We start from the raw sequence: 23,334 nt of genomic DNA, 5'->3' as shown, positions 1-23,334 counted from the left end.
TTCAGTTCCACATCCAGGAACACAAATGTTTAAAACTATCAACTAAGTACATCTAAGGCATTAGCATATGCCAGACTAGTTCATCAACCACAACAAGGACCATTTTGTGCTCCCTCATAAAAAGGGTGTATGGGAAACAACTATTCTGACACATACAGTTTGAGACATATCAACATACGTGTACTAGCACAGGTCACCGAGATGCTGACAAAAAATAAATCTCAGCAGAGAAAATAAATGAAAAAACTCGACATATTGCAGGAATTCAGCACAATTACAGCATTACACCTTTGAAACAGTCTCCCCACTTAAAGAAATTTTAAGACTGTAAAACAATGATGATGCAGCAAATGCCAAGTATATTCATATTACAACACAAAGGTATGCAACAATGCACATGGATTTTTTCTTCACTTTTTGTGGTGACAGATCTCCATGTCTGAGAATCAACTATTATGTCTGCATGTTATGATATTAGAAATGAAAGTGCCAAAACTCCAGAATAACAATTTTTTCTGGGAGTTATATGCAAAGATAATGATAGGAAAAGTGCATTTGCATTTTTAAATGCCACTGGGCTTGAGAGGCAATGGTAAAGCCAATGGTTGATGAATGAGTCTTCGTATGGATAGAGTTAGACCTGTTACTTATTACCTGAAAATTTACCTGCTTGTCACGCTCAGCAGCTGTTTTACTGTCAAAATCTATAGCCTGTTTAGCATTCAGATCTGGTTTCTCCCTGATTTTTTCCATGATGAAGATGAGAACAAGCATAATGGCATCCACAGTACCTGTTATCAGGCAAATTCTTTCTGTTGTGGCTGTAAAAGGACACCATGGGTAACTTTAAATGAGATGTCAGGCACATGTAAAAATTTGTAAAGTTAAGATCAGTGAAATGAGAAAAAGAAAACCTAATCCAAAAGAAATGAACTAATACAATATGACCTGAAAGTGGCACGGAAATCTGCAATTTGCCCATAAAAGAGAAAGCCAGGAAAGGAAGATAGATTTTTACACACACAAATGTTTTGAAGCAAAATGACTGTGCCCTTCAATATGAGAAAAGAAATTGTTTATGTATACAAAGGTGTGGATGACATGATATGTTATTAAATTCAATACAAGCTTTACTGTAGATAGGATCTTTCCTAACTGCATAAAAATTTGTTTAAAAATGAGCAGTTGCAAATCAGGCATAGATTGTGGTGAACATTAACATAAAGTAACAATTTCTGCATATGATGAATGATAAGTTTTCACTTATCTCTCATCTTGCAGTCAACAACAGTGACTTTCCCCTCTAATCATGACTGAAGGTCCTGTGTTTCAACATACTGAATAGAAGATTTTTCCCTTGTTGTTACTGTACTTACAAAAATCTGTTCACCTGAAACACTGCACTCCAATTCCAAACAACAAAACCAGTCAAATGAGTCATTACATCTAAATATATGGCTGACTCAAACCGAACTTTTAAACATGACAGGTACTAAAACATTTATTTTGCCATTTTGTACAGCTTTAACAATCAGATTTCTTTCGTGGAACTGATTTTTCCATATTTTCATATTTGACAACTCAAACTTTTGGTAAACTGCCTCTTTTGGTAACTGAATACTGAATTTGATAAATTTGTACCAGCATGCTCGTCTGCAGAATTATCAGCATGTAATATGCTGCTGGAAAGAATATGTTCAACAAAAATTCAATGGAAGGCTACAGCACTAAAAAAATGATTGAATACAAAGTAGTGATGGAGAGTGAGCAACTCTAAGGTACGCCAAGTCTCACTGGGAAAAAAAAAATAAGAGCTTTCATGCAAAATATGCCAATGGGTGTGATATGCAGCAAACCTACAACTATTCCATGCAGTGTACTCACTGGTAATTTTTAGCAGTATAAAAATTATTTTAGGGGTGAAATATACCAACAGCAGCATTTTTTGTTCTACCACATACTTACTGCATCCTGTACCTGACCTACCAGCACCCAACCTTTCACACATATTGTGTCCACAGATGTCCAGAGAGACATGTAGTTTGTTGTGAGCATGATGCTCTTATAACAATTATCTCCCTTTAAGTGCAGCATTAGGGCAATTCCCACATATAACAAATAAAGGGGAAATTAACAGGAATGTTGTAAAGGAATTATCGCAGCATTTACCCAGTCCATGTTGTAGAAATGGGACTATAGTAAAAAAAATTGCCAAGATCGAATAATCTTTATGATACTGATCCTACAAAAATGGGAGATCCTTGTGGTAATGAAAACTGGAAAAGTTTGCCATTAAGCTGTAGGAAAAATATTCCAAAGCCAAATCTATATAAAATGGAATAATTATTTCAAATCGTCAACTTAGCAGTCACTGAAAATTAACAAAAATTGCTAGGGAGTGCAACACATCTTGCCAAAGTCTACAATTTTTTGAATATGAGTGAATTTTTGGGTAAGAACAGAATTAGGTCTTGAAATAAACAACAGTAGTGATGTTATTTTTTTTTGCGGAGCTTAAATTTGTCAACAGTTGAGCTCGAACAGCTGCATTGCATTACTTTACAACATGCAAGTCTCTGCAGAGATTGCACAGAAGGAGAGGTAATGACTGGCTGAAGCACTGCATACTACGACAGCTCATTTGATAAGAATGTTTCAAGAACAGGTAAGAGATGAAGTTCGATAGTACAGAGATGGAATCTGTCCACAAGTTTCGTGGAACTTCACACTTCAGTGTAGAGCGAAAGAGGTATACTATACTATATTCCAAAAATAAACATTTGTTACTGGAAAACAAACAGTAAATGTACCCATGTTGGAAATACCACACATTCCTCTACCTTTCCATAACTGCCACAAAAAATACCTAAATATCTGAAGCATAGAAATCTGGCAATTCACTGACCACTGACTGTTACTTCTGCTTCTTTTTATACCAGTCATTCATTCCAATATAATTTTAGTACATCACATAATTGGTTTTGTGTGGATTCATGTGCTGTATATAACTTTAATTTTGTTTTCTTCTCCTTACAACAATTCACACTGGGCAGTTTTAAAAACTTATCGCCGTATTTGTGTTATTACATTATATTGTGTAGTGAATGGATATTTCAAATTTCACATGTCTGGTGGGTGTCAACTATGTAATAACAACAGTGTGTGGCTCAACGGCTGACTGCAAGTCTTTCAATTGGATGCCACTTCTGTGACGTGCATCATGTCTTTAATACAAACCCAGTTATACAACCAAGGGAAGGGACATACAGTAACATTGACTCTGAACCATTTGGTATTTCTAACAACTCTTCACATCATTGAGAAGTGAAGGTTAGATTACAGACAGAGTGAAAATTTCCACAGAGACCCTTTCTAGTCACACTCTTTAGCACTAGACCACCGGCCCGACGTCTGTTAGGTGAGACGGTGAGAGGTCACACATATGAATATACATGTTATACTGTTTGTTGAGATTTGTTTCAAATAGGTACTTGTGATTGACTATTTTTCTATTAATAGAAAAAGAATGCAAACATGGAGAAAGTTTTGAAGAAATTTGCATTATTTCTCTCCAACATTTAGCATCTACGTACTTCAGCAATAATGAATATTTCCATTTCATTAAAATACTTTTTTTTCTCATAACACAAAGATAATCTGAAGCAAACTGTACAAAATACAAATGAATGTATGTATGTTTTTTTTTTGTTCATCATCTGTGCGTTTAGATACCATTTGTCCTATTACGATGAAACTTTGTTGAGTAGTTGTGTGCACACCTATGAAGGATAACAGAAACAAAAATGGGTTACCATAGAAGCTTAAATCAGGAATTACAAACAATTTCAATCAAATTTAGTGTATAAGTGACTCGTCATTTGTATAAAAATTATGTGGGTTAATATATATCAACTACTCGTGGGTTGGAGGGTGTAGTGGCAGGTGGATGAGAAGATATGACATGCAATAAATTTGATAATGATCGATATTGGAATTGAATCCACAGTTTCCAGGGTCACTTGACCTCTTGGTGATAGTCGCAGTGATTTATCACCTCTAGAGCTGGGGCCAGGAAAAGTGGAAAGTCAACGAAATACCTCTACATTGGCTGGAGGAATTTCTCCTTAAATTGGCACATGTATCACTTACTACCTGGAGAAATTTACTGTGACAAATCCCTGGCACTCCTGAGTAAAAAGAAGGTTACATAAAAGCAAAAACCAGAAACACCAGGAGCAATTTCAACCAAATCTGGTATCCACGTGACCCATTATTTGTATGAAATACTGTGGTAATGAGATACCCATCCTACCACTGGTGGAGGAGATGACAACGAGAAAGAGTGGCTTTCCATTAAGTAGTTGACTTTGAATACATTAAGCAAAATATGTCTTATTTGCATTGTTCAATGTGTCCACCAAATTGTGAGAATGAGAACTTCAGGAACAAATCATTTTGCCACCCTGTTTCAGGGCTACAACTACACAGCTCAATGCTCGATACTACACATACTGTCCAAAGTCACTTGTTCCTTGCATCATTTGTATGATTAATCATAATTATGTCGAATGAGTCATTTTACATTCACACAACACATTCATTTGTGAAAATTGCTGTATGCTGATCATCTACTTTTTCTTTCTTTGCTTCTTTAGTACTGTTGTGAATTAACAATTCCTACTGATCATCTTTCACACATTACAGAATAGGAGGAGTTGTCATGGAGAAATTTTTTCAGTTTCTATTTGAAGTGAACTCTGCTGCTGTCAGACATTTTATATCATTGGGCAAAAAATTTTGGTCACACCCCTTTTTGTGCTAAAGACAATCTTACAATGGAGTAATGATTGTCCTTTTTTCCTTCTGATATTGCAATTACATATCTCATGGTTCCTTCCAAACTGCAGTGGATTATTTACAACAAATTTCATTAGAAAATATATATACTCTGAGGCAGTAGTCAAAATATAACTTAAACAGATGTCTACAAAATGTTTGTGGGTGAGAACCATATATGATTCTTACACGGCATTTTTGAGCAATGAACATGTTCTTCCTTAAACTTGAATTACCCCAGAACATTATTCCATTTAACATTATTAAATGAAAATATGTCAACTTACTAATCTGTCGCCCCCGAGATTTGCAACAACTTTAAGTGCAAATGTGACTGACCCAAGTTGTTTTAAGAGCTCCAATTCTCATCAATATGAACACCCAAAAGTTTTGACATTTCCACGCTATTTATTATTTCCTCACTATGTTACACTTATCGTTGGTCTAGTATGACTAGATGTGCAGAGCTCAATTTGTTTTACATTTTTGACAATTACAGATACTATTTGCAGAAAACCACTCAATAATACTTTTAAGAACATTATTTACCATTTCTTCTGTTGCTTTACATACATCTGAATCTATTTCAATACTAGTGACATCTGCAAAACTAACTAATTCTGCTTGTTGTAGTTAGACACAAGGCCACTTACATATTTTAAAAACAATAGCGGATCTAAGATTGAGCCATGTGGTACCCCCATAAGTTCTTTCTCACCAGTCACAAGATCCTCCCACACTTACATTGGTTGAATTATTGCTCATAACTTTCTGCTCTCTTTCAGTTAAATATGATATCCACTTGTTTGCTACAGCAGCAATTCCATAAAACTTAAGTTTATCCAGGAGAGTATTGTAATTCACGAAGTCAAATGAATAGACAGACCACAAAAAAATACGAGCTTGTGCTATTTTATTTAATGCTTGCAAAATTTTGCAAGTGAATGTGTGAATGTCATTCTCAGTTCAACTCTTCTGAAATAAAAACTGAGTTATTGAGGATATTATTCTCACTTTGGTGGAACATTATTCTACAATACACAACCTCAAAAATTTTGGAAAATTATATCTGTAGGGAAACGAGGTGGTTGTTATTGACATCTCTCCTAACGCCTCTCTTATTAGGGGGCAGGGGTTAACAAGGGCATATCTGAAACTATCTGGAAAACTGCACCGGTGACTGATGAATTACAACTTACATATTTCAGAAAATATTGTGCTTATAATATGGAAACAACTCTACTGGAACACCATCAAATCCAAATCAGGTTTTATTTTTGAGAGAATATATATACTTTTAAATTTCAGAAGGAGAAATGGGCGAAACATCCACATGAGCGAATTTTATGTAAGTTAGTTGCTGAACATACTCTGAATTTTTCTTTTTAACTGTTTGCCCCTATACTACATCTAACAATGATTATTAAACAAACTGGCTACCTATGACAGGTCATTTATAGCCCTTCCATTTAAACTAATAGTGATGTTATCCTTATCTCATTTTACTACATTCCATATAGTCATACGCCTGTAGTCAGAATTACTAATTTCTGGCATAATGTGCATGTACCCTTATTTTTTTTAATAACTTTCATAAGTAATGCTGAATAGCTTTTGTAGTGTGCAACTACTGCAGGGCCTTTACTTGTTCTTGGCAACAGATACAATTCCCTTTTCCTTCCACGAGATACTTTAATCCATCTAGTGATCCATGATTTTTGTATGTCAGTTAATGTCCTTTCTGATAACTTACGTTGCAAGCTAATTTCAAATAATGATATGAATTTATCATGGAATGGATTAAAAAGTTGAAACTACAGGTTGGAATATCAGCAGTATAATGAAAAGGAGAGATTGCTACTCACTGTGAAGATGAGGCACTGAGTTGCAGGCAGGAACAATGGAAAGTTGTTACACATTTGAGTTTTCAGCCAAAGCTGTTTCACAAATTTCTGAAAATTTGTAACAATATTTGTCCTGGAATCATCAATTATTCCAACTAATTTCCACTGAGGAGTATCCATAAGACACTATCTTATTTATCCTAACTAACTATGCATCATAAACAGAGCATTTGCTACTGGGCATAGAATTATTTTCATGTTTTGAGCTTCACTGAAGAGAACATTATCTATTTGGATCCTACTGCCTTTATTGAAATCAGATTGCACGAACCAAATAGGTTTCCAGATAATTTTTCCTACCAGAATCCTTTAAAAAATATACATTGAAATCACCACAGACTATTAATTGCTTGCTGCTGCCCGACATCACAGTAGACACTCCATATTCCTCAGACAGTTCCGAATTTGCCAGTGGAGATAGAGATATGGCAATTCGGTATTAATTCTCAAGCACACACTTCTATGTGCTGATCACTACAAAATCTACTTGTCTTGATGTTTTTGAATTTATGAATGTGACAACTATTCCTCTTTCCATGTTAGTTCTACATGGGTAAGTTGCTTGTGTGTAATCTTTTATAGTTAATTTCTCCAATCTTGTAGTCATGTGCTGCTCAGACTGGCACAGAATGCCTATCTTTTCAGAGATCTCTAAATTTTCTACACAGGCAAGAAGCTGTTCAACCTTATTACTCAATCCTCTAATATTCTGATGACGTAAGCTAACCTTAGTTTTCCGTATATTCTTGAGCATTTTATGGGGCTCTTCTTCTGTTTTAAATTCTTTCACAACATTGTGCCAGATTCCTGACAAACACAAAAAAATCTACCCGTCCATGTGACGGTGGTTCACACACATTTTCTGCAAGAAGTTCAGGCAACCTATCCTCCATCCCCCAATTCAGATGTAGACAATGTCTAATATACCCACATCTCCCAATTGTAGCAACAGGCACTGTACTCATATGAGATGTCATTTCATTCAACAGCAGCCTGCTCACTCTGTGTTCACACAGCTCACAGCTGTATAATCCAAGGCTGATCATGACGCTGCAGGGCCTCCACAAAAATCTCACTTTTCTGTGAAGTTGCTATTCCTATTTCATCCATTTCATCCTAAATGCTGCAATTTCTGTCTTCAGCTAGGCTGTTTCCTGCTCCTCCTTACGGTCACCTGAGCCTCTTTATCGAAATCCTCACACAAATGCCCTACGTCCTCTGTCACCCAGCTAAGGCCACCACTTTGTTTCACAATACTGGTGAACTGGTACTCTGTTCCTAATTTGTCTTTTACCATTTGACCGACACCCCAGCCACAGTCGCTTCCTAGCAGCTAAACGTCCTACCTAATCTCTTATTACCGACTTACACTTAATTCCTTTGATATAAGTCTGCTGCGACCTACTGTGACCTACAACTTGTCGCTGGATGAAGCTTTTCCCCTCCTACTTCAGGCAACAAGTCAAACTTATTAGATACTGTGAACTCTTAACGTATTTGAAGTTGAAGAGATGTTTTCCCTTCAACTAGTTCCCAATATTTTCCCTCCTACAACTTACTTAGTTCAAATTTCACTTTATCTAATTCAGCCTGAAGAGCACAAATCTTTGTTTCATGTACAATGATTCTCTTGTCTTTTTTGCAAAGCCTACAGCCCCTTGCGACAGCCTCACTGATCACCTATTTAATTTCCCACTACAACAGCCAAAGTGGAACTCCAACCCACAATCTACACTTACAATGCTCTGTCTGACTAACCTAAGGCAACATCCATACTTATCATGCATTGCAACATGGACTAAACATTTAAAAGCAGAATTAAGTTAACACACTTTACACTACACTAATTTTTGTTATTTTCAAGACACAAAAATTAGGCCTACAGGTTAGTGCTTCAGGTGTATGATACAATGTAAAATGCTGGTTATTTCCATTTAAAACACAAACTCAGCATTCATTAAACTGCAGACTGTATTAATTAACTTGTTCACAATAAGATAGAACTTTTAATTACTATTTTTCATGAGTATTACTTGATATGAGGCATGTTTACTGTCACCACAATACAGACTGCTGTGCAAATGCAATGGTATGTAATAAAATGAATACAGGGTCTCAGATCACAAAATCTTCAATTGCAGTACCCAGATGAAAGAAGTATAAAGGAACAAACCTATATATAAAATATGCTTCAAACAATCACTCTTCCCTATAAATATTATCTGTTTTTCCACTAGTAACACAGATCCAGCTACAGACAGGCACTAGTGTTGCTAACTGTGTGGAGAATCTGACAGTAGTCAGTGACAGCCCCTTTTTCTCAAAAAGACAGTCAATTACTGGCAGAATTACAAGTTCACCTATCACTCAAACACTGCAGGGCAAAATTGGGATGAAGTAGGGTGTTAATATATGTGAAATTTATGTGACACATGGATATGTAGCTGAAGCCATGGACAAAAAAACTACTTTTTATAAACATTTTCATGCACACTGGCTGAACCATGTTGGCAAAGTTCCCTGGCACTCTGAAAACAATGCCACTGCCACCTAGCAGTGAATGGTATAACTCCTCGGACTTGCATAAAGCCACCCAACTGCACTGTCAGGCCAGCGCGAGCTACAGCTACAAGGGACTGGCTTGAAATGTTGCAAACTGTTTAAACGACCTGCAATGCAGGCTGTATCAGATATAAAGCTGATATGGACAGATTCCCTAGGATCAAGTTAATGTTTGAGGAGTGTGGAGGGAACTGCAGGAGGTCAAACAGGAAATGTAGCTCACACTGAATGGGTGCTGGAGTCTGGCAGCTCATGCTGGAGTCTGTTGCGGCCAGGCAGACTGTCGTACCAATGCCGCAGTCGGGCAGACTGGGCAGCGTGGTAGCTTGCAGCTCCTATCACTGCGACAATGTGTCACTCCCAGAAGCCAACTGGATATGGAGCAGGTAACACTCACACATCTTTCAAACTTTCCTGCATGCTTGTACTGAAATCTTGTAAGTTATATGGAGTGGGGATATTCAGTTACCCAATGTTGTCCCTGAATTTTAGTCGTAGCCTCTACACAGTGCCCCTGCCCCGTAAACAAAATTTCCACTATGCAAGACAATTCATCCAACAGTATGTGTGTGTGTGTGTGTGTGTGTGTGTGTGTGTGTGTGTGTGTGTGTGTGTGTGTGTCTCAAAATGTACGTTTACTGTAAATCATAATATAACACGAACATACCGGCACCTGAAAATGGTAGTGTTGCCAAAACAAGCTACACTAACTATTGTTGGAAATAAAAGTAACAAATAGAAAACATGCGAGTTTTGCAAATTAAGGACATTTGGCACCTCAACAAATTCCTGTGTGTAACAGAGATAAAATTAATTTAGTTATTGCGTTAAGCTGGTGATGTGGCAACTTGTGTTACCACTCTTTTGTTCAGAAGCAAATGTTATCTCTATTTTAAGATAATGAAATACAGGTTCTGAAAATATGACTATTCCTAACCATAGTATGGCCGACTATTTTTGAGAAGACCAGTTTCCATGGCCCTCTAAATATGAGGAATTTTTATTTTCTGGCTCCTTGACACTGTTGCAACATTCTACATCTAAAAGTTGAAAATTGCTTTTGTCTGTCAACCGAACATAAGTTGCACACAATGCATTTTGTTATACAAAAGCCAAGTGTTGACACTAACTAGTAACCGATACAAATCTGATCAGAGTAAATGTTTCAAACTCAGGAGTATAATGCGCCCTGCAGATTAAATACAACGTACTTACACCATAAACACTTCACTAAAAGCTTTGTCAAAAAATTGGACAAATGACTTCAGAACCAACTATCTGTTCTTGTTAATAAGTGAAATATTATGAGGCTTTTCAACAAATGATGCAATGGATGCTGCACACCAATTGAAAATAGAAACTGATCTGCCACTTTTTATTACGTGAAACGAAAAAACTGTTGGGATGATCCAAGAAACTGCCATTTCTTTCCAACAAAAGAAGTAGTAGCAAATGTAACAATGGAGATTCACAAGACACTTATAACTGAATATAATAACATGGGATCAAAAGTACAGTAAGAATGGAATCAAAATTCGATGGCAAATGCTAAGAAATGGTGTACAGAATATTGAAATTGAAGTCGAGTACAAGGAAGAAAATGACAGTCCAAATGGTTCGAATGGCTCTGAGCACTATGGGACTTACCATCTGAGGTCATCAGTCCCCTAGATCTTAGAACTATTTAAACCTAACTAACCTAAGGACATCACACATATCCATGCCTGAGGTAGGATTCGAACCTGCGACTGTAGTAGTCACGCAGTTCCAGACTGAAGCGCCTAGAGCCACTCGGTCACAGTGGCTGGCAGACACAGCATGATAAAACAGAACTACTTCTTAAGGAATTTGATGCTGACATTGAACAGGTGCAAGTTCGAAGATCAATGGTAACATTAAATTTAACCAACTCAGCAGATAAGCCATACACAGATGTCAAACCACAAAATAAATAGATTTATTTATTTTTATCATCTGAGTAAAATGGCCAACATCTGCAAATTTGTTGATTCAGGTGTTAATTTCTTTTTGTGAATGACATAACAATACCCTAAATAAAGTTATCTTTTATTTTCATATAGGGCCTATAAACAAATTTTGCATGATTACTCCACACTCCCTTCCTAAAAAAAACACACACACACACCACACACACACACACACACACACACACACACACACACACAGAAAGAGAAAAAGAAGAGAGAGAGAGAGAGAGAGAGAGAGAGAGAGAGAGAGAGAGAGACTATGTATTTAATATAATCACTAGAAAAATAATTTCATAATGTGTTTTACATTGTCAATATCTGCACTACGTAATAATTGAAACAAAATGGTTTACTTGCCTCAATGCTAATAAAATAATTCTCACCACTTCATTGTCATTTACAAACTAAACAAACAAGATTGTTTTGTACAACAATAACACTTACTGTAATACTTAATCCAATTACTACTTGCTATCACAATTTTTATGGTTCTGGGCAGTGATCAAGTCTACCTGCGTTGTTAGTTACAATAGCAGACTACAGACTGTGTCAGGTGGTAATTAGTATTGGCAAAAAATATTATTTCTTGATTTTAATTTATTTCTGCTAATGTATGATTAAAAATGCAAATCAAAGTTGACCATTTTTAAGCTATTAAGCCCATGAAGAAATTCATTTCTAACACACCAGAATGTCAATTACTACAGTTAACTATCATACAATGCATTTACACATTAAAAAATAATAGTAAGTGCTCTGATAACTGTTAATAAAGATTTTGTTGGGCAGTAAATGTGGATGAACATTTAATTGCTTCAATTGTGCACACTGGCAGTAAGTGTGCAACTACTAAGAACCAAAAGTAGGTAAAGAAAGCAAGTCATTAACAACGAACTGCACGAGCCCAGTACTTACACACGTTAACATTATTTTCAGACTACTAATGCTTTAATTAAAGTCTGAAATAAATAAATAACCATAGCAAATATTTTAAAAATCAGTAGAAATGAAATGAGACATTCACTACAGTGTTGTCGAAATGTGTCAATATGTGAAACATAAAGAGGAAGCCGCCTGGTCGAATTTTGCATAGAGCACAACATAATCATAACTAACACTTGGTTTAAGAATCATGAAAGAAGGTTGTATACATGGAAGAACCCTGGCGATACTAAAAGGTATCAGATAGATTATATAATGGTAAGACAGAGATTTAGGAACCAGGTTTTAAATTGTAAGGCATTTCCAGGGGCAGATGTGGACTCTGACCACAATCTATTGGTTATGACCTGTAGATTAAAACTGAAGAAACTGCAAAAAGGTGGGAATTTAAGGAGATGGGACCTGGATAAACTAAAAGAACCAGAGGTTGTACAGAGATTCAGGGAGAGCATAAGGGAGCAATTGACAGGAATGGGGGAAATAAATACAGTAGAAGAAGAATGGGTAGCTTTGAGGGATGAAGTAGTGAAGGCAGCAGAGGATCAAGTAGGTAAAAAGACGAGGGCTAGTAGAAATCCTTGGGTAACAGAAGAAATATTGAATTTAATTGATGAAAGGAGAAAATATAAAAATGCAGTAAGTGAAACAGGCAAAAAGGAATACAAACGTCTCAAAAATGAGATCGACAGGAAGTGCAAAATGGCTAAGCAGGGATGGCTAGAGGACAAATGTAAGGATGTAGAGGCCTATCTCACTAGGGGTAAGATAGATACCGCCTACAGGAAAATTAAAGAGACCTTTGGAGATAAGAGAACGACTTGTATGAATATCAAGACCTCAGATGGAAACCCAGTTCTAAGCAAAGAAGGGAAAGCAGAAAGGTGGAAGGAGTATATAGAGGGTCTATACAAGGGCGATGTACTTGAGGACAATATTATGGAAATGGAAGAGGATGTAGATGAAGATGAAATGGGAGATATGATACTGCGTGAAGAGTTTGACAGAGCACTGAAAGACCTGAGTCGAAACAAGGCCCCCGGAGTAGACAATATTCCATTGGAACTACTGACGGCCGTGGGAGAGCCAGTCCTGACAAAACTCTACCATCTGGTGAGCAAGATGTATGAAACAGGCGAAATACCCACAGACTTCAAGAAGAATATAATAATTCCAATCCCAAAGAAAGCAGGTGTTGACAGATGTGAAAATTACCGAACTATCAGCTTAATAAGTCACAGCTGCAAAATACTAACACGAATTCTTTACAGACGAATGGAAAAACTAGTAGAAGCCAACCTCGGGGAAGATCAGTTTGGATTCCGTAGAAACACTGGAACACGTGAGGCAATACTGACCTTACGACTTATCTTAGAAGAAAGATTAAGGAAAGGCAAACCTACGTTTCTAGCATTTGTAGACTTAGAGAAAGCTTTTGACAATGTTGACTGGAATACTCTCTTTCAAATTCTAAAGGTGGCAGGGGTAAAATACAGGGAGCGAAAGGCTATTTACAATTTGTACAGAAACCAGATGGCAGTTATAAGAGTCGAGGGACATGAAAGGGAAGCAGTGGTTGGGAAGGGAGTAAGACAGGGTTGTAGCCTCTCCCCGATGTTGTTCAATCTGTATATTGAGCAAGCAGTAAAGGAAACAAAAGAAAAATTCGGAGTAGGTATTAAAATTCATGGAGAAGAAATAAAAACTTTGAGGTTCGCCGATGACATTGTAATTCTGTCAGAGACAGCAAAGGACTTGGAAGAGCAGTTGAACGGAATGGATTGTGTCTTGAAGGGAGGATATAAGATGAACATGAACAAAAGCAAAACGAGGATAATGGAATGTAGTCTGATTAAGTCGGGTGATATTGAGTGTATTAGATTAGGAAATGAGACACTTAAAGTAGTAAAGGAGTTTTGCTATTTGGGGAGCAAAATAACTGATGATGGTCGAAGTAGAGAGGATATAAAATGTAGACTGGCAATGGCAAGGAAAGCGTTTCTGAAGAAGAGAAATTTGTTAACATCGAGTATAGATTTAAGTGTCAGGAAGTCATTTCTGAAAGTATTCGTATGGAGTGTAGCCATGTATGGAAGTGAAACATGGACGATAAATAGTTTGGACAAGAAGAGAATAGAAGCTTTCGAAATGTGGTGCTACAGAAGAATGCTGAAGATTAGATGGGTAGATCACATAACTAATGAGGAAGTATTGAATAGGATTGGGGAGAAGAGAAGTTTGTGGCACAACTTGACCAGAAGAAGGGATCGGTTGGTAGGACATGTTCTGAGGCATCAAGGGATCACCAATTTAGTATTGGAGGGCAGCGTGGAGGGTAAAAATCGTAGAGGGAGACCAAGAGATGAATACACTAAGCAGATTCAGAAGGATGTAGGTTGCAGTAGGTACTGGGAGATGAAAAAGCTTGCACAGGATAGAGTAGCATGGAGAGCTGCATCAAACCAGTCTCAGGACTGAAGACCACAACAACAACAACAAGGATTCTTGCTTATCATTTCACCAAGCATCCAAATAAAAACATGAAGGTACACTTTTCCCCAAATAACTATCTCTTGTATTTGTAATACACTCAGGATATTCTAGTACAGTGACATATCTAAATAGGTAACAATATTTAAATATCAAAGCCCTTTTAATTCCGAAAACCAGAACGAACTGGGGATTTACACCCACTGAACGAACTACGTCTGTTCGTATCTTCTTGCACTCCATTAAATTTATTAGTTTATGAAATTAATATTCATGAGATAGACTTCTTTGAATGCAATTCACATACAACACAATAATTTAATCATATCCATTATATACAACGTATTTTGATTTGGCCATCACTGCACTGTATTTAAGAAAGCTGTTTAAGATATCCCCTCATCACTGTGCAATATGAAAGCTAAGGTTCTGTATGGAAATCTTAGATTGAATTACTTATTATTTTTCACATCTGCTGTAGAGAATCTCCAGAATACTTTCCATGTCATTCAGAAGCAAAATATTAATTATTTATCATTCACATGCACCAACAAATCAATATTTAAGTAAGACACTCCGGTCAGTTCCTGTCAATGCGGAAAACATTCATTCACTGCTGTCTTCTATGCTAAGTACCGCAGCATTATAGCAACATATTCCACTAAATCTAATAGATCCTTTGACTGACTGATGATTTTATTAGGAGTCATCTGTATTTTCATTAATCATGTTGTTGCACTCATGGTGAGTGATCAATCTGCTCCAAGAGAAGAAATGAGGAAATATTTTACTTTGTAATAGCTTTGCAACAGATCTGTACATGTCGGTGTTTCAGTGTGTTTCAAACAATGGAATGTCCAGGATGGAACAACAATAAGGAAAGGGTAGGGTAGATTGCTTCTCACCACAAAGAGGAGGCACTCAATCGCAGGCAGATGAAATAAAAAATAATGGCAGAAGTATTTCAGGTTTCGGACCTTAGCACCTGGTTATTATGGCCATGTATATGCCAGTTGTCTAAATGTGTGTGCAAGCATGCATGCGAGTTTTCTACTTCTGAAGGTCTTTGTCCAGAAGCTGAAATACTTCCAGCACAATTTTGTGCTGTGCCTGTCTGTGACACAATGCTTCCTCTATACAGTGAGCAGCAATCTATCCTTTCTGTATTTCAATGTTAATAGCGAATTCCGTTAACGAATCGCCTCACTTCTTTAACAGTTACTGCGATGTATATGACAAACATAATCCTTCCTGACAATGAATTAATTCATATGGCATGGTAAGTATTTCCCTAGCTACTGTACTAATATTGAATTCTGCAGAACTGTAAAGTAATATGGAAAATGTAGTATGCCACATAGTTTTTGAAAGTGTAGCATTTCTGAAAGCAACATAGATTTCTTAAAAAGGTTCTGTTTTTTCTGTATTTCAGTACCCTACACTTATCTAAAAATCACAATCACCACAAAGCGCCTTGTACGATACATCACTTTTAAAGAAATATTTTCCTAAATAGTGTATTTTGATCAATAATTCAATCAACAAAAAAGCCCTTAACAATATTGCCATTTACTTTACACTACAATTTGTTTTATAATATTAACTCGGGTTTTAAACTGGTTCTGCAAAGTTTATTCACTGATGCAAATATATGGTAATGGTTATACAGGTGTATTTGGATGAGCTATCATTTCAAGTAGTGGTTCTTCACCTCTGATCACATTTATCTCTCCTCTACTTACAACTATGGCAACGCCTTTTTATTTTGTTACTTTATATCTTTACAAAATATGGCCACATTAAATAAGTTATGCTACATCTACACATTTATGTTTTCTGAGCAGCTGTGCTTTTATTCTTAATTAAGATAACTTACTGTTTCATATATAACACAGTCCCAATTTCATCCACCACCACTACCTCAAAATCATTCTTTACGAGCCTTTCAAGAATTCCTCACATCTAGCATTGCTTCACAATCCTTCCTCAGGTATCTATGACATGACCCCAACCTGTCCTCTGCAGAACACCAGGTTTTGCATTCCCTAAGAGCTGATGACTCCATCATCATCCCAGCAGACAAAGGTTCTACCACTGTGGTATTTGACCAACCTCAGGCCCTTCACAAGGACTAACAACCCAATCCATAGAACTTCTCACCCCACCCAAAGCACACACCCCACCTTTTACCTTCTTCCTAAGATACACAAACCCAATCATCCTGGCTGTCCTATAGATGCTGGCTTCAAAGCACCCATCGAACGTATATCTGCCTTACTTGATCAGCACTAGTAACCCATAGTACAAGGACTTCTCTCTTATATTAAAGACACCAAGCGTTTCCTAGACCGTCTGAAATCCATGCCCGTCCCACTCCCACCACACACCCTGCTTGTCATGACTGATGCCATCTCCCTCTATATCAACAACCCCCATGTACATGGTGGGACTGCTGCTGAAAATTTCCTCATCCACACCTGCCCGATTCAAAACCTATGACATTCTTCCTGCTCACCTTAATCAACTTCATGCTTACCAACAACTACTTCACCTTTGAAGGGCAGATATACAAACAGATAGGGGTAGAGCCACGGGAAATAGGATGGCTCCTTCCTATGCCACCCTTTTCATGGAATCCTTATGAGTGCAGCCCATGGTACCTTCTCCCAACTAAATTTCACATGGTCCTATTCCAAGAACCATGTCACTGTCCTCGATGTTGACCTCGTCCTCACCAAAGGCCAGTTACACACTTCTGTACACATTAATCCTACTAACAAAAAACAGTGCTTTACATTTTGACAGCTGCCATCCTTGCCATGTCAAACATTCCCTCTCATACAGCCTTAGCATTCGAGGCAAACACATTTGTTTGGTGCAAACTCTTTACAGCAATACACCACCATTCTCATCGCAGCCTTCAAGGGATGTAATTACCCGACCAGCCTAGTTCAAAAGCAGATTTCCCAGGCCATCACATCAAATCTTGGTACTGCTGATCCCTCCAAAAGGTCAACTATGTAGCACACCAATTGTCACTCGGCATTATCCTGGTCTTGAATGTATTAATCAATTACTTTGTCAAGGCCTAACATCTTAAAATCATGCCCTGAAATGAGATCCATTCTGTCTCAGATTTTGTCCACCACACTCAGAATAGCTTTCGTCACTGTGCCAATCTCCACAATATCCTTGCAGACCCTATGCTCCTCCCGCATTCATCACCCTACCCTATGGCTCCTATCCCTCTGACATTCCCCACTGCAAGACTTGCCTTATGCACACACTTACTACCATCTATTACAGCCCTGTAATTGGCAAAACTAACACTATCAAAAGGAGAGCTACCTGTTGTCATTTTAATGACAACTTATACCAGCTGTTAAGTAAACAGTGTTCGGGCCTTTTACATCGGCATGACTACCACCCAGTTATCAGTGAGGATGAAAGGACATAGCCACAGGATGTATACCGGCAACACAATACTGTATTGCAGAGCATGCTCTAAAACATGACAGTCTTTATCTCGGTACCTGTTTCACCACACGCGTCATTTTGATTCTTCCCCCAGACACCAGCTTCTCTGAACACTGCAGGTGGCAACTAGGGCTACAACATGTCCATGGTTCTCACCGCCCATCTGGCCTTAAGTTACGTTAATTTCTTCCGTCTCAGTATTTCTTCACAGTAACTATTCCTTTCTTCATTCCATTTTAGTTTTCTAGATCTTTCTTTTTCTGACCTGTTTTTCGCCATCCGCTCCCACCTCTCACAGACAAAATGCTTAGCTTTTCATTCTTATTAACTCGTGCACTACATTTTCTCAGTAATCTCAGTTTGCATATTACCCTGTCTTTCAATTTTGAGCTCGCAGGTTTTAAAACCTTGTCTGGTGCAGTCCCTAACAATCAGTCTTTCCTTCTCATCTCGTAAGTCTACCCTGATCCACAGTTCTGGGTAACCTCCGAAATCCATCCCTCTTCCTAAACTTCTCCAGTCTTTTTCCTTCACCCCTTTTCCTTCCCCTTCAACCCTTCTGCCAGAAGAAGGAGCCATTGGCTCTGAAAGTTTACTTAAGTATAACCTCCTTTTCTGTGTGTTCTCCTGCCACCACTTGACGAGTAGATTTTTTTAAATCTATTCAATTACATTTTATTATTCCATAATTTTTTTTTTTTTTTTTTTTACAAATATTAATTCCTTGTCCTATTTCCATTTTCAATCATATACTACTGTTAATGACAGTTCCATAAGCTTTGCCCCTTTTAAGGGAATAAGCTCTCTTATAATTTTGCTTTTGTAAGGGACCTGTGAAATGTCAAGGGGAGGTTTTCACCTAGTAAAATCGAACAATAATGATGACTTTTTGTAAGATGACAAATTTGCATTCTTGGCACAGAGAGGCAATTTGCTGTTTAGAGAGATAAGCAAGAGGCACCAAAGCAGTTCACATGTTGTTTGCTGGTCTGTGCAGCCAACAGCCATAGACTTCCAGAGGTTATCACTGCTTGAATGTTTTCAGTTTGTTCCTGATTTTGATCATTTCTGAGTTTATTGCAGTAGCTCAAGGTTGTACAGTAAACTTATGTGTACAAATAATTAGAAGAAGTTCATGACTATTTAAATAAATAACACCGCCATACGTTTGGTTTTAGGAGAACATTTTAACAATAGTAGAGGACTCAGCTGAGCAGGTTTGAAAAACTGATCAGGAGAAAGAAAAAGAGCTACACAGAAATTACAAATAATTCAGAAAGGAGAAGGAATCTTAATTCATGAAGACAAAACAGACTAAAATAATAACAGCCCTGGAAATCATGATATTACTAGTTAGGGAGTAACAGCGCTATGTGGTAGTGGTGACAGAATGGGCAAGTGTATTTTGGAGGTGGCAAAGAGCAGGGACACTGCAGAGCGAGATAGAGCAGTAAGGATCGTTTTATTATGCAAATAAAGTTGCAGCTGCTAGGTACACAAATGTGTGGAAAGGAGCTATGAAGAAATGGGAGTTAAGGAAGAAGGGGGCACCCACAAAAAATTACACCACAGTTTTAAGGAAATTTTGATTATTGTGAGTTTGTTTCTGTAGAGTTCAAAGTTGCCTACACTGTAGAAAATACACATGATAACACAAAGTTATTGCATCAACTGTGCATGCAAATCCATGTTTCTGTTAATAAGAAGGCAAGCTTTAACACAAGTTTTCTAGGGTATGATGCGGTTAATTTTCTGTGTACATGAGGCATACTCACAAAGTACATACAGTTTTGGAAAAAAACTCAAAAACATTTTTTCATACAAAAACACATTTTTACAAGAAAGGGCACTTCTTAATCTTTTTACATAGCTGCTACAATGGATCAGGTCACTGTGGGAAACCAACTTTTCTCTTCCCTCTTCATAGAAAGATGCTGCCAGTGAAGAAAGTCACTGTTGAACACTGATTTTGCATTATTATTGATGTGAAAGCACCTTGCACCAAAATCAAAGTTGAAGTTCAACAATAAATGGTAGTCAGATGGTGCGAGATCAGGGCTGTACAGCGGGTGACTGAACCACTGCCAACCGATTTTTTTTTAATAAGGACACCAACAGAATGGGGACATGTGTCATCATGAAGTAACACAATGCCTTGACTGAGCATTCCATGTCTTTTGTTTTGAAGTGTGTGCCAAAGTTTATTGAATGTTTCACAGTAAAACATTGAACTGATGGTTTCACCTCTGGCAAGGAACTCAACAACCAGAACGATCTGTCTGTTCCAGAATACAGTGCACATGTTTTTTTTTTTGTGCTGACAATGTTCTGAATTTTTGTTTTTTGGGCGATTGTGTGTGCCTCCATTCCACCAGTTTTTGATTCTGGAGTGAGACAACAAAACCAAGTTTCACCAGCAGTCACAACTCTGTTTAAGAATTCATCTCTCTCATTACTGTGGTCAGGTAAGAAATGTCAAAGCACTGCCAAACCATTTCGTTTTGTGGGCATCTGCAAGTATTTTTGGAACCAAATTGGAACACAATCTGTGAAAATTCAAGCAATTTGTGACAATCTCATGCGAAACAGTTTATTAAATTTGTGGAAACTCATCAAAAAGCATTCTTATTGTGAACCATCTGTTTTCATTAATTTTCTCATTAACTTTCTCAACCAAACCATCATCGACAACGAAAGTTCACCTACTTCGTGCTTTGTCATGAACACTGGTTTGTCCATAACTGAATTATCACACCCACTTTCTCACCATTCCAACAGTCACTCCATTTTAACGATAAATCTCTACAAGTTGACAATGGATTTCAGGTGGCTTAACATTCTTTACATTCAAATACTGTACTACAGAATGCACTTTACAGTAGGTGAGCTCAGAGAATGTCAAAAAAATTTTTTTTCCGTTCTGAACGATCACTAACGAATATAAACACATTCCAGCTGTTAATATTGTCAGTGGAATGACAATGAACCAGAGACAGATGAGGGCAAATGTGCAGAACTGCAAAACTAGTGCTGCAGTGGCAGTAGAAAAAAAAATGATACTTACTCTCCGAACATACCTCATATTTTATATAAATTCTTTGCTACTTTTAATATAAACATGCAAGATTTAATTACTGTGCTGAGAACGGGGGGAGTGCGAGAGGGGATGGGGGGAGTGTTAAGTGAACACAATACTGTAAGCACATCAGCTCTTCTAAAAGAAAATTCAGACTATAAAACGCGAAAGTCGAAGTTTTTCTCTCTTCATTACCCAGATTAGGTCTGCCAGTTAAACACCTGAATTTATATTGACTGTGCTTTCTGGTTGTAATGAGAATATTCCTAAATTGTCACCACATTATTTATTTATCTATTTAATTAACAGTACAGAGTAACCCACCTCCTTGAAACGTAAGGTGGGTCAGATGCTTCATGGCAAAGACTTCTCACTGTTACAATCTTATTTGTATACAGTTGTTCATTCTTTTTTTAATAATATAAAGAACATGATATATAAAGATTTCTCTGAGGTTACAGTGAATTGAATGTTTAACAATTGGTACAATGGTTCCATATAATTTGTTACTACCTAGTTGTTGAGAATATAATTTATACAATGCAAATGTCAAAAATTTTTAAAAAAGGAAATGTAACACAATGTGCGTGGTGAAAATAATTTGTAGTATGTAGAGGGAAGTGATATGCTGTATTTGGATGTGGAATACAGTCCAAGTAGCATGCTGGTTAATAATGGCCTACTTTTACCTATTTCAAATGAGGTGGTTTCGGTACAACCTCAAGGTATTCTCATCTGAAATGGTATGTGCTAATGTATGTTTACACAGATTATACATATTAAATGCTGACTGAGCACTTCAATTTTAGCTTTACATGAGAAACACACTTATGTTTGTAACTTGCTAGTACAAATAGAATATAGTACATCACTACTTGAATGCATTATTCCTTAAATAACTTAATACATTTCTGAGGCCGGTATTACACTATCAAATTTCTTTGTCCAATATCTTTGTCAAAGATATTTGATGGTGTAATAGGGACTTTGTCAAATGTCGTCCAATATTTGATCAAATCTAGGGCCTCGCTGTAGATTTGATCAAAGAAATTGCCTGTCATCTGTTCACTGCAATGTGACATGTTACCACATGGAGCGCTAGCATTGCTGCATTCTGTCGTCTGTAGTGTTTTTATAAACATTGCTGGTAAACACAATTGGTGTGTGCCGACAACTACAAAATTAATAGAGATTTATGAAGCTGATGAGGCGCTTTACAACGTGAGGCACCCTGAATACAAAAATAGATTAAGAAGATTGGAGACCTGACCTGACCTGACCTAACCTAACATAACCCTCTTCTGTAGCAAGGAATCCGAGTGTTACAGTGAGCCTGTCTTCTGAAGATGTAGCAGTTCTTAAGTGAATATTGTGCTTTGTGATATGAGGATACACCTCACAGAGCACATACAGAAATGTATGCTCATCCATTCTTAAGTAATTGATGTACAACTTGACGTCTTCCACTGTACGCACACCTAACAAGTTTTGTTGAATGCTTTTATTGTGTCGTCGTAAAACCCACGGCTTCACCCAGATTAGATTAGTTTTTCGTTCTATAGATCTGTGCTGAGGAGATCCTTGTGGATGTGGAATGTGTCCATTTTTTTAAGCTGAAATAACAATACTAATAGTATGAATAAATACATCATTTGTTTCTATTAAAAATTTCGTCAATGGAGGAGGAGGAGGAGTTGGCCACTAGTAAGTCTTTCAGGTTTCTTTTAAACTGATCTTTATTTGTAACTAAAATTTTTATGTTTGCTGGCAAATTATTTAAGATTAGTGTTCCTGAGTAGTGGACCATTTTTTGAACTAAAGTAAGTGCTTTGAAGTCCTTGTGCAGATCATTTTTGTTCCTGGTATTGTATGTATGAACTTAGTTGTTTGTTGGAAAAAAGAGATATATTATTTAGGACAAATTTCATTAAGGAGTAAATATACTGAGAGGCAGTAGTTAGTATACCCAGTTCTTTGAAGAGGTTTCTGCAGGACGTCCGTGAATTTACTCCACAAATAATACGTATTACACGCTTTTGGACTCTGAAAACTTTTGTTTGAC

The 23,334-nt window shown here is 37.2% G+C and overlaps 1 protein-coding gene across 5 annotated transcripts in view; it reads right to left on the bottom strand.

Moving 5' to 3' along the window:
* Positions 1–23,334, bottom strand: part of LOC124794663 (RNA-binding protein Pasilla) — an 85,939-nt gene that overhangs the window by 35,639 nt on the left and 26,966 nt on the right. For 3 of the 5 annotated variants that reach the window (XM_047258192.1, XM_047258194.1, XM_047258196.1), the window contains one exon: positions 652–821. In XM_047258192.1, coding sequence (XP_047114148.1) covers positions 652–821 — 170 coding nt within the window. The remainder of the gene's footprint in view (positions 1–651; positions 822–23,334) is intronic. The other 2 variants (XM_047258193.1, XM_047258195.1) reach the window with 2 other exon arrangements.

Source organism: Schistocerca piceifrons, chromosome 4, assembly GCF_021461385.2.
Source record: "Schistocerca piceifrons isolate TAMUIC-IGC-003096 chromosome 4, iqSchPice1.1, whole genome shotgun sequence".
Taxonomy (NCBI): Eukaryota; Metazoa; Arthropoda; class Insecta; order Orthoptera; family Acrididae; genus Schistocerca; species Schistocerca piceifrons.
This window is presented reverse-complemented; position numbering and strand designations above follow the sequence as displayed.